The following is an 18,761-nucleotide window of genomic DNA, read 5'->3' as shown; positions in this document are numbered from 1 at the left end:
GTGTCGTCTTTCTTTGGGACTAAAATAATCGGTGAGCCACACGGAGAAGTGCTTGGCCTGATGACCCCTTGGTCTAGCAATTCCTGCAACTGTTTCTTGATTTCCTCCATCTCAATGGTCGACATCCTGTACATGCCAATATTCGTTAAAGGAGCATCATGCTGCAAATGGATTTCATGTTGGATTTCCCTCTTCGGAGGTAATCCCTTTGGTTCGTGAAACAACTCATCATAATTAGAAATTAATTCAGATAATTCTTGTTTATGTTCCTGATCACAACCCTGGAAAGCATTAGCTACTTTTGCATCTCTTTCCCTTACAACCTTAAGCATGCAACCCTTACTGGAATTCACCAGGCTTTTCATTTGTCCTACGCTTACAAGGCTGGCATTGATTTTAGTTTGATGGGCCCTTACTATATATTCTACCCCATCATTTGTGATTTGGTATTTGTTTCGTGACGAAAGAGGACTGCCTTTCTACCATACATATACGGACTCCCTAACATCGTGCCACAGATATCCAATGGGATCACATCTAGTTCTACTTCATCCATTAGCGTAAAAGCAATTACAAATTTTACTTTACATTGCTTGGTTACATTCAGTTTTGGCTTATCATGTATCCATCCAAGCGGGTAAGGTTTCAGATGTGGTTTTGTTTTTAAGCCGAGTTTCTTTACCAAGGATTCTGCAATTAAGTTTGCTTGGAATCTAGTATCAAACAGAGTTTCTACTTTAGTATGATTTATGACAACTCTGATATGAAACAGTTCAATTGTCTTTCGATCATTAGGAAGGGACTCATTTACAGAACTTTCGGATGTGGTTTTGTTTTTAAGCCAAGTTTCTTTACCAAGGATTCTGCAATTAAATTTGCTTGGGATCTAGGATCAAACAGAGTTTCTATTTTAGTATGATTTATGACAACTCTGATATGAAACAGTTCAATTCTCTTTCGATCATTAGGAAGTGACTCATTTATAGAACTAGTGCCTTCATGCGATTCAGAATTAACATGCGGTGTAAGAGTACCTTTTGTTCCCGTGGCTGTGATTAATGCTTCATCTCCCAAATCGGATCCAAGGTCTTGTTGTGCAGTTGCCACTATCTTCTGCTTGCCCTTTCCTCCATACTTCTTCGGTTTCTTTTCTGGGTGCTATTTCCAACAGTGATCGTCATCGTGACCTTCCTTTTTGCAGTGATTGCAATACGACCTTTCTCCTTCTTTGGCTGCTTCCATTTTCTTCTCTGTTAAACTCACATGGACAGCAAGACACATATGAAAGATAAATGAGTGAGTTCATTTTTTTATTAACATAAGATACACATTTATAGTACAATAGGTGACTCTTGGGATTCAGATCCCAAGGTCTCTTGGACTGCTTTGTCCATTCAACTTCCACGCTAACCCTTTAGGATTAGGTGTCCAACATTCCCCCCCTTAATCCGAAGGGTTATGTATGAGTCCAAGAAGAGAGCTGTAATACAACATGTGCAAAAAATGCATGGCAGCACTAGGCTGAATGTGCTCTATGAAATGTTGGTAAAAAAGGGCGGTGGTTTAAGGATGACCACCAACACTGGAACGCTTAGTGCAGTTCCTAGAACTCTTCCAAAACTGGCAAGAAACTGAAGTTTTCTGCTAGAGGAAGTGATCCTATTGTTTTAAAGAGGGAAACCTTCAACCATAAAAGGGAGGTTTCGCCCCGCATAAAAGGTAAAACTTCAACCTGAAAAGGGAAGTCTCAACCTGTGATGGTTTAAGGATAACCAACAACTCTGGAATGCTTAATGCAATTCCTGGAACTCTTCCAAAACTGGCAAGAAGCTGGTGTCTTCTGCTAGAGGAAGTGTTCTTAATCTGTGTTCACGGGCATCTTTGTCTCTGGCTGCAACTCTGAAACTGGTGTGGCAGGTTGTGGCTCAGGCTCGCTTGATGTGACTTTGAAGCTTGTAGATGACCATCATTTCCCCCCCTGTCAGGTACAAGGTGAGAAGATGGAGAAAACTCAACTGCAAGACTGTTTAATACTCTGGAACAAGTTCTGACATGTGTTTGGAATATCTTCTTGGTTGTTGATGCCCATTGCCAAGAAGCGATCCATCCAAGATGAATCTTTGTTCTTGCAGGACGTTTGTTTCTGAAGCATCTGTGTGAAGAATGACTGGTTTTATGACAGTGCTTACATGGATGAAGATCAAAACAGTGATCTTTCAAATGGCCAACTCGTTCACAGTGTTGGCATTTCACGATCTGTTGTTGTTGTTGTTGTTGCTGTTGCTGTGGAAGAGGGGCAGAGTCTGGAACAGCTGAAGCTGAACTGTCATGAGAAGCAGGTGAACTGTCATGAATGAATCCAGCACTCTGAAACTGAATGGGCTTGGCATAGTCTGGAATATGAAAGGACAAGTCCTTGTCATATCCAAGACCAGTTCTGTGCTTGTTGTGGACAAGCTGTTCCCAAGGTCTGATGATGGGCTTGGGAAGTGCAGACTGAACCTCTGCATCTGCATGTAACTTTGCTGCTTTATCTGAATGAACTGTAACATTATTGACTTGCTGTTTATGGGAGTCTGCTTCATTGTTCTGAACAGAAACAGGTTCAGAATGATGACTCCACTGGTGTAATTCTTCCTGCTGTAGTTTTGTTTCAAGCTGCAAAAACTCAATATTCTCATGTGCAGTTTGCAGAGAGGTTTGGATGTCAAAGAGAGTTTCTTTGTTAACTTTGACCATCTCATCAATAGTGGAATGAATTAGGATATTCAATAACTTTAATGCATCTTCAAGTCTGGCCATTTTTCTTCAATGTCACTTAAAAAACACAACTGAGGCAACAACAACAGAAAAATAATATTGTACTCTTACTACAAGATATTGTAAGGGCTTATCAAGTGGCAACAATGTCGCGAAAATGGTTGATGGAGCAGGACCTGAGTAAGCTGGATGTTACCAAGTTAAACTACAATAAACATTTCTCGTCAAGCTACAATAAACATTGGTACAATTGGGCACATGGTAAATCAACAGTCCACAGTTTGTTTCAAGAATGAACTGGAGCATAACATCACCAATGCAAGAAAAATATATAAATGTGAAGATGAGCGCTGTCCTCAACTTCAAACTTCAGAGCATCTAGCTGCTATGGAAATCATGCAAAATCTCTACAAGAAACTACAAAAAAAATGACTTTCAAAAATGTCTTCAAAAATGCTTCAAATTCACTTCACAGTGCTGATCACTTCTCCACGAATCACTTCACTCAGAGGTTGTTTCAAATTGTTCCATGGACAACACCAAATCTGCTTGGAGGTGGCTTCAATACTGCTCTTAAAATCTGCTTGAGCATGTGCCAAGTCATAAAAAATTTGACTTACAAATCATCTATCAGCGTTAACTCCAGTTATACTCGGGGGAATTCGAGACCTTCAAACCCTGTTTTCTCAGCTTGGACTAAGGAACTCGCCACAGGTCTATGAAGCTTTAGAACAAAGGCTAGTTGTTGCAGAGGTTGCCCAACGACTCAGGCTGCCCCTTCTTTCCAAGGATGATGAAATTCCTAAAGAGGAAATAGAAAAATGGAGTATGATATCTAGGAGTTCTCTTGACAGCACCAATACTAGCATCACTATCAGTTCCAGTGCTTACTCAACTGCCAGTGCTAGCACAAATAGCGTTGGAGGTGGGATTACTAACACTGTGACATCAGCCAGCAGTTCTGATATTTCAGAGCCTGGTGTTGGAGGCGTAGCTAATCGTTTTCTTGGAGTGACTCCTGGCTGGTTACGGCAAATTCATCTTCCACGTGCATACTTTGCTGAGGATAGTACTAGCTATCGGATGTCACTGGTTCTTGAGATTGAAGCACGGTTGAAAACTAAATGTGACAAGCTTTCTGAAGCCTTTCAGATGGATGAATTTGAGGTGACAGGAGCCAATTCCCCTCAGAGCTTGCGGCTTCCAGAAAGAGTTAAGTCAACTGTAGCAATTCCATGCAAAACGCAGCTATACCACAGCTTTGAGTATTACAATACCAATATAGCTTTATGGATGCAATAGATACACAAGCATGCGCTTCAATACCACCGTTCTACATTAAAAAGCAAAATTCAACCATTTATAATGCACAGACGATAGAAGACAAAGTAGTGAAGGATCGAGCACGAGGGAGTGCGTACAATATGCCGACTCATTCAATAGACAACGCCAAACGTAAATTTCTGATCTGCCATAGCCACTGTATTGGACGAGGTCTCCTGTACAATCTGGGTGCCTTGTTGCTCTTCTTCTCTCGTCAATGGCCGAATCCTCACAATCACCCTTGACTGAGCTCCAAAAGCCGAATTTTGACCAAAAAGAGATGGAGTGATGTTCTGCTCCCAAGTGCTGGAGTAGATTGACCAAAAGTAAATCTCTCATATATGGACTAGCTGGTTTACAGGCCCCGCATTCCGATGCCTAATAACTGGGTGCTTGGAAACTCCAAGAAATACATGCCCACAACAGTAACCGCAGAAGAAAATGTCTCAAACAGTCCATCCACAAAACTCTGCAGATGCGGATCACATTTATCGTACTTTCCTTCGTAAAATCAAATGTTCACCAGGAGAACTCGTCGCATAGCTGTTGAACTCTTTTCTCGGTCGATAGATTCTCGATCTAATTCTGCAAGGACTTGACAGAGAAGGACGACTTTTAGGCAGAAATATTTGGGTACGATGCACCGCACATGGCGTGAGGTTGGAGAGAAGCGCTCAGTCCATGCCAGCATCGGAGGATTTCGCAGAGAGACTATGAAAGCCAAGCAACTTGCAGAATGCTTATTTCTTACATTCTAATTTTTTTTTATTGATCGTCACATTTACCCAAATTTTCAATAGATACTTTCATTCAAACAAGCTCCCAACAAACTATCGCGGAATTTCAATGTGCAAGGATGCGTTACAGTGTTGGCAGTGTATGCACAGAGAGGGCAGCGTGAACGGTGTATTCAGGGAAAAAACGTTACATGCATCTCTGGGCAGCGACAGAGGCAAAGAACGTTAGATGCGTTGGCATATGGACAATTCAGGCAGATGCGTTGTCAGGTTAGATTACTACAGAGGAATAATGACTGAGCAGACTCAGAATGGCAGGACAGAAAATGGCAGAGGCAGCATGTCAGGAGCGTTATGTGTAGTGTTAACTAGGCAGGGTATTTTTCTATTTCAAGACGTGTCAGAGAATAATCACAGTGCTGTTATACCAGCGCTCCTACCACAGCGATGTTTACTTAAAAACGCATATGACAAAGGGCGCAGTCAATAAAATTGACAGATAAGAATCTCAGAATCGCTTGGACAGCGCTGGCAGGAGCAGCTACTGACATGCACATAACAGGCCACAGAAAAACAAGTGGCTCTGATACCATGTTAAACTCACATGGACAGCAAGACACATATGAAAGATAAATCAGTGAGTTCATTTTTTTATTAACATAAGATACACATTTATAGTACAATAGGTGACTCTTGGGATTCAGATCCCAAGGTCTCTTGGACTGCTTTGTCCATTCAACTTCCACGCTAACCCTTTAGGATTAGGTGTCCAACATTCTCCTTTCCTTTCCATTTCGCTTTATATTTTCCATTGGGAGGTTTGAACGATGGTTTTTTGGAATGATTATCTCTTTCATTTTTTCCCATTTTCTCAATACGAATTACCTTCACGCTAGCTAAGTCAATAGTGGTTGGTTCAAACAATAATAATGAATGCCTAATGTAACTATGTAGTGATCTAATGTACTTAGTTACTACTTTAGGTGTATCAAGTGCAATACCAAAATTAAGTGCTTGCTTTCTAAAATCCTCTTTAAAACTCTGAACATCCTGACCTTTGCCTTGCCTTAAATACTACCAATTCATTAATGCTTTTTGCTTGAAACGCAAGGGATAAAACTGTTCCTTTAACACAAAAATAAAATCAGGCCATGAGGAAAATAGGTTACCCACATTCTTACTGCTCTGCAATTTTCTCTCCCACCAAACGAGAGCGGTGCTGCTCAGCCGTAGAGAGGCCAGCAGAATCTTTACCTCATCCTCCATGATCTGTTGAATCCTGCAATAGACCTCAGTCTGCCTAATCCAATTATTAAGATTCTCTGCGTTACTTTCACCATTAAACATGGGAATATCAAATTTAACATCTAATTTGAAGAAAGGTTTCTTAGATGCATCCCTAGGATTTCTTTGATTATGGTGGTGAGAGGAAAAAGAAATTTCACTTGCGGAAGGAGAAGGAGGGGGCTCTTCTCCACCATTTCCGTGCGTTGAACCTTGTTCTTCTGGTTTTCTCCCTTCTGCTCTCTCCAGCCTTAAAAAAAACTGATGGACATTCTCTGCCATTGAATAGAAGATCTTGCGGAAATTGTGCTCCTCTTCAAGATGAGCTTCATCTTTTGCCATGTTTCTCCTTTGATGTGCACGCCCCGCTTTGGGATCAAAAGGCTCTAGTTCCCCTTCGCCTCTTTGGAGCCTGTTTCTTGTTAGCATACAAACATGCAATTCACAACTAAAAAGACCTGCTCTGATAACACTTGATCCAGGGATCTTTTTCTTGTAGATGTATGAAAAGAATCACATGTGAAAATTGCAGCTTAACATAAAAATTTAATGTGCACATGAGAGAAGAAGAAGAAAAACGTAAATCATAAGAAGAAGACAACAAGACTTGACAATAGAGTTCGTCCAACTCGGACTACATCTCTGGGCCCTGCTCGATGAATGGGGAGGCCTTCATTCATTAAATGGCATGAAAAGAAGAGAATACAATCATCAGTTACATAAAAGGAGTCTTATACCTCCATTCTGGAGAATAGCTGAGAAATGGAGAACTCAGATAGAGAAATGGATAGCACCACTGCATCTATGGCGTCAAGAAGGGTAGAAACCATATAAAATTTGCCCAATTCAAACCAAATTACTAATCTCCCCTCCTACAAGCTGTTTCCTCAAACTGCGTGCCAAAATCCTCTCCCCCTTCACTTCTATGCATGCATTGGGTTTTATAATCATTTCTTTTTACTGGGACCCTTAAGTTGGGGGTCTGTTTGTCTAATAATACCAGCCATTTAAATAGAGGGATCGGTGGGCGCAACAAGCCCTGAAAATAGGCCTTTTTTGTTTATACACAAATACATGCAGAAACACTAAAAAACTGTAAACACTAGACTTCAAATTTTATCAAATCGGCCCTATTTTCCTGGCGGGTCCACGCTGAATGCAAATTGATATTGCTAATATCAATGACCCTGTATATTGGGGGATTGTTGATCATCGATCGCCAATACGCCGATCTGTCGATTAACCGATCGCCAATACGCCGATCCGTCGATTAACCGATCGCCAATATGCTAATTAGATCTAGACTATTGATATGTTTTCTGATCCGACGGCTGAGATTGCATGTCGCCATTGACATATCGCGTCGCTATGGCCCAGGGGTCTTGCCTTTGGCATCCGCCGACGCCAATCGCTGATGCCGATCACCGATTCTGATATCGACAATCGCTATATCACATGTAGCTAGTTCTAAAGTCCTAATATCACACATAGCATGCCACCGACTCTGATTAATCAGAGATCATTGATCGGGGTTCCCGTCCACCTGCCTTAAGTCTGCCCCTTTGGACCCTCTGATTGCGATTTTACCTTTTAAGGCTAAAAACCCATTTTTAAAGGAAAAAGCCTCATTTTCCAAAGGAACAAGGAAATCTTCTTTCTGCGATAACTTCATCATCCGGATTCGGATTTTAGTGCCATTCACACCATTGGAATCAGGGTGACAAGCACTTCAATCTGATGTCAAGATATTTGCTTTTCTGCCACTTTTAATTTTGAGATTTTCCATGCCATTGTATCTAAAGATCCACCTAGATCACCAAATAATCCAATATGCAGGCAATTACTATATGTTGGCATCTTTTATTAGTAGTATTTCACTTTTTTATGACAAAATGTTTGTGAAATGCCTTGGTATTTCATTTTGTTATTCAAGTCAACAAGTTCTTGTTGCATTTGGAATTTTTAGTTTTGTTTGTGGAAAATATTGGTGCTCGAATATTTTTTAACCACCATGCAATTTTTAGTTTTGTTTGTGGAAAATGTTGGTGTTAGAAATTTTTTAAGAAACTAGGTATGGTGATTAATCATTGTTTCAAGTATTTGGTGAAATGTTTATATATATTTTATTGGTTAAATTGTTCTTTAACATGGAAAATTAGAAATGAAATTAATGCATATTTAAAAGAAAAAAGAAATTTATTTACTAAGTTTTTAATGCAGAATGTGATTTATAACTTTATAGTAGTTTTTAAAATAAATTAGAATTATTATAATGATCACATTGTTCTTTAGCATTGGAGATGAGAAGAACATAAATTTAAGAAAGGAATCATGACATCCATTTAAAGAAAAGGCTTGTTCAACAATTTTTTAATGCAAATTTTGTTTTATAGAATTTGTAATGGTTGTAACATAGAAAGAAAAGTTATCTAACAAATATATGTGAATTTAAAACATTTAGATTTTAAGGGAAAATAATCTGAAAATCAAAATCCTTTGTTTGTCTACAACACAGTAAAGATTTAACCCTCATTATCATGTAATTGCATTGAGAAATTATTGATTTTTGGATGCCTTCAATTTTTTAACCCTTATCTATTAATGATGCAACAAAAAATCATAACAGCATTCCATGTGCTTAAAAACAACTAATATTCCTAGTGTTTATATAGTGGAGTACATTAATGAGGTGATGATAGTGGAGATTACAATGTTGGAGACAATGCATCTACATTTAGTATTTGAAAAATATGTAGTTATTAACAATTCAAAGGGTATTGGCCACCAACACTAGCTTTATACTAGTGGATTCAATCAATTGGACAAGGAAATATGAGATCTATCTTTACCACAAACGTTTTCTTTATTGTTCTATTTATGATTATGTTGATCATCATAAAGTGTTTGGGATGGTGCCCAGTTTTAGCGAAGTGTGGGACCTTTTAAGTACTTGGTTTCCTCAATTGTGTTCCCTTTCAAAATTTGTGGTTACCATTATGGGATTTATCAATTTTGTAGGACACTAGGAAATCTTTGGGAATTTACATAATTCAAATATTGAGAGTGTTATAGTGGGATTGTGTAAATATGTTGGTATATGTATTGAGATAGATGTTAGTAAGGGTATTGTAAATGAAATGATTCTCAAATTGAAAAAAATAAAATGACTCAGATATTGCATTATGAAAACATGACATTTTGATATCTGATATGTCATATGACATTTTTATCTTTGATATGCAAATGTCTAGGAAATATATAAGTTACTTGTCTCCATTCTTACATTCATCCTACAAAAAAGGAAAAAAAGAATCCAAATTAAAGGCTAAAACATGGAATTTATTGAATAACAACAATTTTTGAATGACACAACTCAACAATCACAAGATTCTAGTGGGAAATCAAATACTTACTCAATTGATAGGTATAATATTTAGATAACAAGATTTATTGGTTGAGGAGATCAATTTACCTAAAGCCTCTCTAGGTTGAAAAATTAAATATCATGATATTAATACCTTTGATTCATATGAGGATTTGCTTTCCTTTATGGATCATATCATGTTTCCTTGTTACTTATGATTAGTTATCATGTCTCCTCCTTAAGGTCTATGTTAAGAGGTTAAAAAGAAAAAATGGGAGGGATTCAAGGTATTTCTTAACGGGCTATAAATGATGTGTAAATAATGGTGTGATTTTTCTCTTGTAACAACTCTCTTGTAAGTTTCGTATGCACCTATATTTTTTCTTTCTTATACCATGCTTTAAGCACATGAAAAATACGATTTGTTTTTAAAATGGAACATAAATAACTCCAAATAATTTTCTAGTGCCATAGTGGTACCACTAAATTATGAAGATGATTTCTAAAAATGTTCATCCTCATTATTTTTATTTTCTTTCAATTGGATATAAGTGAGCTTTGGGGGAATATCAGGGATGTTTTATAATGGCACCCCTATATTATGAATCTCTTTTCTAAAAATATTCATACCCATTTTCTCCATTTCCTTTTGTTTTGGTATAGGTGGCTTGTTGGTGGGGCATATCATGCTTTTAATGGTGTTTGTACCCTTTGAATGGTAGAAATCCCATTATAAAGTTCACTGAAATTCTTGTAATGGAAATTCAAAGTGGCCCAAGATTTTCCCTTCAATTTTTAGGTTGTGATTTGATGATTTTGGGCTTTTATTTTCATAGACTCCAATTTAGGATCAACTTCCTTCTTCATGGACTAGTTTTGTGCCAACTTCACAACTAGTTGAGTCTATAGAGATTCAATGTTGTCTTTCTTCTTACTTATGCCTCTATCTAGTTCCATGGAGTGTGTAAGTACTAGTTCCACATAACATGTAATTACTTCATGGCACTTGGGTAGCTATGCACATTTTCCAGGGGGTGTCAAGGGCATGTAAATACAAAATTGAAGAAATGAATAAGTGAAAAGAGCCAAGGAACATGCACACTCTCCTTCCTACACACACTGTCCCTATCATCAAGAGCCACATTCTTTTAGAGAAAAAGTGCCACAATAATAGTAGTGAAGCCATTAGGCTCCATGATGGTACAATGAGTTAGATTTTTCCATAACTATATGCATGTGAAGTATGAAGGTGACTCTTCCCTTGAATTGATTTTACTCTCGTTTTCTTAGTTGACAATAAAATAGGGAGTGCCTAAATCTTGTAATCCCCTTGCGACTACCACTTGTTGTAAAATCAACAGGAATGAGGAAAACCCAAAAATAAATGTTTTATTTAAACATTCACGTTATAGTAGTATTGTATCGGTTTTCTCATCCTTCACATTATGCCATGATTCCTCCCTGTAAATTCAAGATCTCTAAATTTTCCTTATTATCACAAATTGTAGAACGCTAGTGTAAATATTTCCACAAGGCACTACAAGAAGTGTAACATGGAAGTGTTACCATTGTTACCTCGTAAATTACTTCCCTATTTAGTGAAGGGGATATTAACACAATGAAGGCTTCACTAGTAGCTTTTAAGAATCCTTATGTAATAGGTAATCAGGTGTAAGGCCTCTTATATCAACTACTTATAACACCAAAATAAGGATAACAAATTCAAGATGAGAGTAAGATGGCTTAATTAGGGAAATTTTACCTTTTAGTGTATAAGTTTCTAACACAAATTATGATGTTAATTAAGTCAATATAGGTAAAAGAGGTTACCCAAAACACTACAAATATATAGAAAGCTATGATTTTTGTAAAACTTGAAAAAATATGATATATTTAGCAACAATACAAATTATTACATCAGTAGATAAATTAGCCCTTCAACAAGTTAAATGCCAACGAAAATTATGGTTAAAGGCAAGAATTAAACTAGGGTTGAATCAACATAAAAATTATGAAATTAAAAGGGAATGCAAAAACCCTAAAAAGAAAAATGCCCAATGGTAAGAAGGTTGTAAAATAAATCAACAATGCAATATACAAATGCTCATAAATCCTATACATATGGTTATTTTATAACCGAAATTAATATTTAGTTTTTATAAACCCTAATCTCATCATAAAATAGAAAATAAAGAGTAAATTATTTCTATTTTTTAATTGACTATTAGAGAGAGCCTAGTCCCTACTTATTTTTGGGCCATATTAGGTCAACTAAGGACTCCCCTGGGAAACAATAAGAGGATATAGGGTGATATCTAGGGTTTTCAACTACTAAAACTAGAATATATACCTAATAACTTAAAAATACAAGAAATCAAATGGAATTTTCTCCAATATAAAGCTTCCTAAGGTTTTAAAGAAGCGATTTGTTCAAAAGAAACCAAGTGAATGTGCCAGAGACCACTAGACATATATGATTACACATAAATCATCCATAAAAAAATCCAAAAATATTAGACAAACCACTTACTCATTAAATCAATGTCATACATTAAACATACCCATGAAAATCCATAGAAGATGCAAGGTCATCTACTAAATTCATCTCCACAAGAAGTCACTCTAGTCATCCTTCCATATTTCTTTTCATGATGAGAAAGGTAGACAAGAAATAGTATAACTCCACAATTATCAATGATCCAAATGAAGAAAGAACTTCCTATATTTATATTTGGAAACCAAGAGTTATTCCTCCACAAGATCTAATATCTGTTAAAATCCCTAAAACCATATATAAATTCATGATACAAGGTGGATACGTCTAGAATGACCACAAAAATGCCTCTACAAGGGAAAATGAATGTATGATAATCAATTCATCCTCCATAAATGTTCCATAAAAATCACACATATGGAGAAAATGATACTATGAGAGTGACAAGTTCTCCCAAATATGTTGATAATGCTCCAAATTTCACATCTTTTCACTAAAATGTGCAACATCTCACCCAAAATTCATGTCTTGTCATATGAAAGTACCCAATCATCATCCATAATGTTAGGTTGACTCAAGTATAGTGATACATCATCATATAAGTGAAATGTCCCATCATAAATGAAGCATCTTGAAGCAAGTGCATAACATCATCAAGGTAGGTTTCTTGATGACCTCTCTAAAAAGAAATATCATCATCATCAAGTGCAACATAATCATGAGAAGGCTCAACATTCATCATTAAAGGTGGGGTATCTCAACAAGTCATTATGTCATCTCAAGGTCCAAACATCCCCCAAAGGGTGTGTGATATCCTCAACGAAGTGTGGAGGAAAATCATCAATGTTCTCAAAGGACCTTGTTTGTGTCATCATCAACATGCATGGAATACAATAGTTAAGTGAGACCAACTGACATGTATACAAGAGCCATTGTAACATAAAAAGTTACTCATGTTTAATATAAAAGCTATCAATTAAATCATATTAGGTATATTCTTCAATCTTCACACTAGCTAACGACATTATGCAATTTTTCAAGTTGAGGTATGTGAGGACCATCATAGAACCTTATTAGGTGTGGTAGTACCCAAGAATTAGTGTATTTACCAACAAACGAATCATGATGTATCTTCTTCATTTTATATCATGTTATTTCTCTTTCCTTTATATAACAACATCAACTTTAGGAATTCAACTTCCTTCTTCTCATAGGAGTATGAGGTATGTACCCTTTTGGGGTACTTGTCATAACCATATCAAAAGCAAGGACAACATAAGACAAACAAATTAAATGTCTTAAGCTCAGAAAGAATATGGGCACATTTCCCTTATCAAGGCTCTTTGGTAGTACACATTTCCCCAACAGTGACAAAAATTGAATAGAATACATATGATGCCCAAGGGGAAACAAGGAAAGGAGTATAATTTCCAAGGATCATGATTCATGATCTGATTTCAACCCATGATCGTTACTTAAATACTAAATAAAAAAAATTAAACAATTCATATGGAACAATGACTAAGGTACCTCATGTGTATTGGGTAAACATCATTGTCAAATGATTGCATTGAGAATGACATATGCAATACCTATAGGTTGTTTCATGTGGAGAATTCTAATCATCACATTGGGATCACTATTTACAATATGGATCATAAAACAAAATATCTCCTCTAGTTACCCTTAGTTGGGAGGAGGTAAGATGCCCTATTGGTGGCCTCAGAGCTAAAGCATCTCTTCATGTGACTGAACTTTAGTAACTAGAGGGTGCTCAACATGGGTTTTAGTATGGAAATAATTCAAGTTAGTTTAGGGATGGTGAAGGAGGGATGAGAGAGAAATTCAATGATAATATACATTTAACTAGGGAAATTATTCAAAAAAAATTAAAGGAGGACAATGTAGGGTTGTTAGAGAGAGCATGGAGGATAATCACAAAATCTTCCACTACTTTTATGCTTGTTCCCTTGATTTTGCAAAGCTAAACTAACACTTTGATACATTGTCAATATCTAGCCACCACATTTAAATCATTAACTTGACTTTACAAAGTTATCTTAACTTCTTGATACATTACCAATTAATTTTGGGTAACTTTAACTTATTTATTTGATTTTACAAAAACTAACTTCAATCCTTAATAAAACAACCACTACCTGTTTATTAAGTTAAATTTAGTTTATTGACATAATTTTGTAAAACTAACATAACTGCTCCATTCACTAATGATAAATAATACTACTTCATTATTCATTATCTAATTTAAACTCCAAATATAAATACACATTTAAAATATCGGAAAACATCCCCTCTCCCACCACGCCCCTCCCAACAACTATAAACGTTATAAAAACAAAATGTTCGTTCGAAATAAAAAATTTACTATTTCAAAAATCCTTCCAATCACTTGAACTAATGAAACAGATAGAACCTGCCTTGAAAATTTCGACTCTATAGATTTATCTCATAAATAGCATTACAACCTTGAAAAAGCTTTATACAGTTATTGACGTACATCCCTACAATATATTTGAACAAAACAGGGGTATGCCATCCCACCATGTCTAACGGACATTTTTTTATCATGTCATCTCTGAAAAGAAGCATGCAATAGTGTAATATAGGCCTAGCCTATGTGTGTATATCTAACACGGTGGAAAATGTGCTTGTTTAATATAGAGCTAGCCTATATATTGTATATCAAACACATCTGTAAATGTTCCTGTGAAAATTGTGCTCATTATTTTGCTGATAATACAGGCTTGGAATCAATTCGAGCAGAATCAAGTTTTGGATATTGTTAATCCATTGTTAGAGGGTCAGTGCCCATGAGGGGCAGTGCATAACATCATCAAGGTAGGTGGCTTGATGACCTCTCTAAAAAGGAATATCATTATCATGAAGTGCAAAATCATCATGAGAAGGATCAACATTCATCATTAAAGGTGGGGTATCTTAACAAGTCATTATGTCGTCTCAAGGTCTAACCACCCTGAAAAGGGTATGCCCTATCGTCAAGAAAGTGTGGAAGAAAATCATTAATGTTCTGAAAGGACCTTGTTTGTGCCATGATCAACATGTAGGGGATAAAATAGTTAAGCGAGACTAAATAACATGTATACCATTGTAACATAAAAGGTGAGTTATATTTAATATAAAAGTCATTAAAAGTGAGCTATGTTTAATATAAAAGCCATCAATTAAATCACATTACGTATATTCTTCAATCTTCATATTAGCTCATGACATTATGAAATCCTTCAAGTTTAAGTATGTGAGGACCATCATAAAACCTTATTAGTTGTGGTAGTACCTAAGAATTAGAGTCTTTACCAACAAACAAATCAAATTGTAAATGTGAATGACTATGGTATGGTTTGGGGTTTACTTCATGGGAGTGGTGTCATTGGCAGGCAATGCCACATGTAATGATCATCTCTATGGATTCTTTGTAAAGGGAGTGATTCATGCGTCAAGTTATTATTTTCTCGACATTGTCTTTCCACTCCTTTCTTGCATTTTTCTTTCTTTTGCTTTGAAATGTACTTTTTGTTTATATGAATTTCATTGTGTAGGGGTTAGGATTATAAATTAAATCATTTATTTACTGATACATCAATTGCATTAGGACTTGGGATGATATCCTCATAGCAAGGAAGTGAGGCTCAAACTTCTTTGGATTTTAGTTCTCATTATTTATCTTTTTCATTTTACTTTTTCAATTTATATCATACTATTTCTCTTTCCTTTATATAACAACATCAACTTTGGGAATTCAATTTCCTTCTTCTCATTGCAATATGAGGCATGGACCCTTTTGGGGTTCTTGTAATAGCCATATCAAAAGCAAGGACAACATAAGAGAAACAAATTAAATGCATTAAGCACAAAATGCATATGGGCACATTGCCCTTGTCAAGTTTCTTTGGTAGTACACCTTCCCCAATAGTGACAAAGCTTGAATAGAATACATATGATGGCCACAGAGGGGAATCAAGGAAAATAGTATAAATTTGAAGCATCATGATTCATTTTCTGATTTCAACCCATGATTGTTACTTAAATACTTAATAAAAAAAATTTAACACTTCATATGGAACAATGACGAAGGTACCCCGTGTGTATTGAGTCAACATCATTGCCAAATGATTGAATTGAGAACCAACATAGATCCATCTTAAATACGGATCTAATATGCACCGAGAGGGATCTAATTTCTTCACGCGCAATTTTTTTTATGACCAACATTATTTAAATATTTTTGTATAGTTATTTAATTTAATATTTTTTTCTTTTTTGGGACAATATGAGCAAAATTTCATCTTTGATGATGGACAGATAGAGTTACACATCATACTGGGCTATAGAATGAGCCTCTCGGCTCAATGATATATGAAACACCTGTAGGTTGTTGCATGTAGAGAATGCTAGTCATCATCATTGGGATCACTATTTACAATATGGATCATAAAACAAAATATCTCCTCTAGTTACTTTTAGTTGGGAGGAGGTAAGATGCCGTACTAGTGGCCTTAGAGCTAAATCATCTATTCATGTGAGTGAATTTCACTAACTAGAGGGTGCTCAATGGTTTTTACTATGGAAATAATTCAAGTTAGATTAGGGATGGTGAAAGAGGGATAGGATAGAAATTCATTGACAATATACATTTAACTATGGAAAGTATTCAAATAAGATTAAAGGATGACAATGTAGGGTTGTTAGAGAGAGCATGGAGGATAGTCACAAAAGCTCTCACTAATTTTATGCTTGTTCACTTGATTTTGCAAAGCTAGATTAACATTTTGATACATTGTCAATGCCACCCCACCACATTTAACTTATTAACTTGAATTTACAAAATTAACTTAACTTCTTGATACATTGCCAATTAATTTGAGATACATTTAACTTGTTTTTTTTTTTTTTTACAAAACTAGCTTTCTTCCTTAATTAAAAAAACCAATACCTTCTATTTGATTAGATTACATAATTTTACAAAACTAACTCAACTCCATTCACTAATAATAAAAAATACTACTTCATTGTTTATTATTTAATTTAAACTCCAAATATATGAATACTCTACTTCATTGTTCATTATTTAATTTAAACTCCAAATATAAATACCCATTTAAAAGTATCTAAAAACATCCTCTCCCCACCAACAACTATAAATGTTACAAAACAAAATGGTCATTCGAAATAAAAAACTTACTATTTCAAAAGTTCTTCCAATCACTTGAAGTAATGAAACAGATAGAACCTGCCTTGAAAACTTCGACTATATAGCTTTATCTCATAAATAGCGTAACAACCCTGAAAAAGCTTTGTAAAGTTATTGACGTGTATTCCTACAATATGTTTGAACTAAACAGGGGTACTCCATCCCAGCATATCTAACAGACATTTTTTATCATGCCATCTATGAAAAGAAGCATGCAGAAGTGTAATATAGGCCTAGCCTCTGTGTGTATATCTAACGCGGTGGCAAATGTGCTTGTAAAAAAATTGTCTAATACAGAGCCAGCCTATCTATTGTATATCAAACACATCTGTAAATGTGTCTGTAAAAATTGTGCTCATTATTTTGCTGATAATACAGGCTTGGAATCAATTCGAGCAGAATCAAGTTTTGGATATTGCTGATCCATTGTTAGAGGGGCAGTACCCGCGAGAGCAGGCGCTAAGAGTGATTACTATCGCACTTCTATGCATCCAGGGCTCATGGATGCAGCGGCCTGCAATGTCACAGGTTGTGTCAATGTTAACCAACTATTCAGAGGTAATTGCTCGGCCCACACGACCCGCTTTCATAGATGCCGCTACAGACACACCTGCGAATTTTCTTCCCATACCGGATTCTGCGACCCAACCTGCTGCTCCAATTCGGACATCTCACGGATCTATCAGCGTCTCTTTACTTCCCCGTTAAACGGAACGGTCTTTATCTTTTTACAATCTGTTTGCTGTTGAAACTAATTTTTAATGCAGGCACACCAAGAAGCTTTGTAAACTAGAACGTTCGGGGTTCAGTCCCTCTCATTAATCAAATTCATTAGATACTGAGCATTCAATGTATCTTTAAAGAATTTTCTCGTGAAGTAAATACTGAGCATAGTGTGTGCACAGGCGAAGTTGTGATTTAATGAAATTTGACTGGGAGAATGAAATGAATGCTGGATGCATGGATGTGTTTACAAATGCAAATGCAATAACGTTGTAAGTTTTGGAGATATTGGTTGGCGGTAAAACCATTTTTATTAAATTGGAAATTTTTATCATGTGGGAATTTTTTTAAATGTATAAATAGATTAATTATTTTACTTATTTTTAGAATATTATGATTATATTGGGTAGAAATTTGGTATAACATTTTTTTATCATTTGAAATTTATTTTGGAATATATAAATGGATTCAGGATTCTATAAAATATTAAAATTGTAAAAAAGTTATATATTTAACTGGGAAGTGTAACAAATTTCAAATTAATTTAATGAGAATAATATAACAATATACAAATCTTACTAGTTTATTGGCAGGATAAGGGTATTCTACAACTCATTATGAGAGTGATATGCAATTCCTACATGTTTAAGGTGACACATGTAATTAAAGTAATGCAATTTTATATCAATTTTATAAAAACATTAAGGTGACACATGTAATTAAAGTAATATAATTTTATATCAATTTTATAAAAACATAAAGTAATTAAAGGTAAAGAAAATATTATATTTTCACTTTTGTAAAAACATAAATTATTTGATTATTGAAATTGAATGTAGTAGATAA

General features: G+C 35.6%; 1 protein-coding gene across 1 annotated transcript in view; it reads left to right on the top strand.

The window, feature by feature from the left end:
* Window positions 1-18,030, top strand: part of LOC149183131 (cold-responsive protein kinase 1-like) — a 30,978-nt gene extending 12,948 nt beyond the window's left edge. Inside the window, exon 6 of the mRNA XM_089418678.1 lies at window positions 17,571-18,030. Coding sequence (XP_089274804.1) covers window positions 17,571-17,900 — 330 coding nt within the window. The 3' untranslated portion in view covers window positions 17,901-18,030. The remainder of the gene's footprint in view (window positions 1-17,570) is intronic.
* Window positions 18,031-18,761: the final 731 nt, after the last annotated feature.

The sequence above is a fragment of the Pinus tabuliformis genome, chromosome 3_2 (genome assembly GCF_031772625.1).
Source record: "Pinus tabuliformis cultivar Carrire ecotype Pingquan chromosome 3_2, CPIR1, whole genome shotgun sequence".
Lineage (NCBI taxonomy): Eukaryota > Viridiplantae > Streptophyta > Pinopsida > Pinales > Pinaceae > Pinus > Pinus tabuliformis.
The sequence above is the reverse complement of the archived record's forward strand: the minus strand, read 5'-3'. Positions and strand labels throughout refer to the sequence as shown.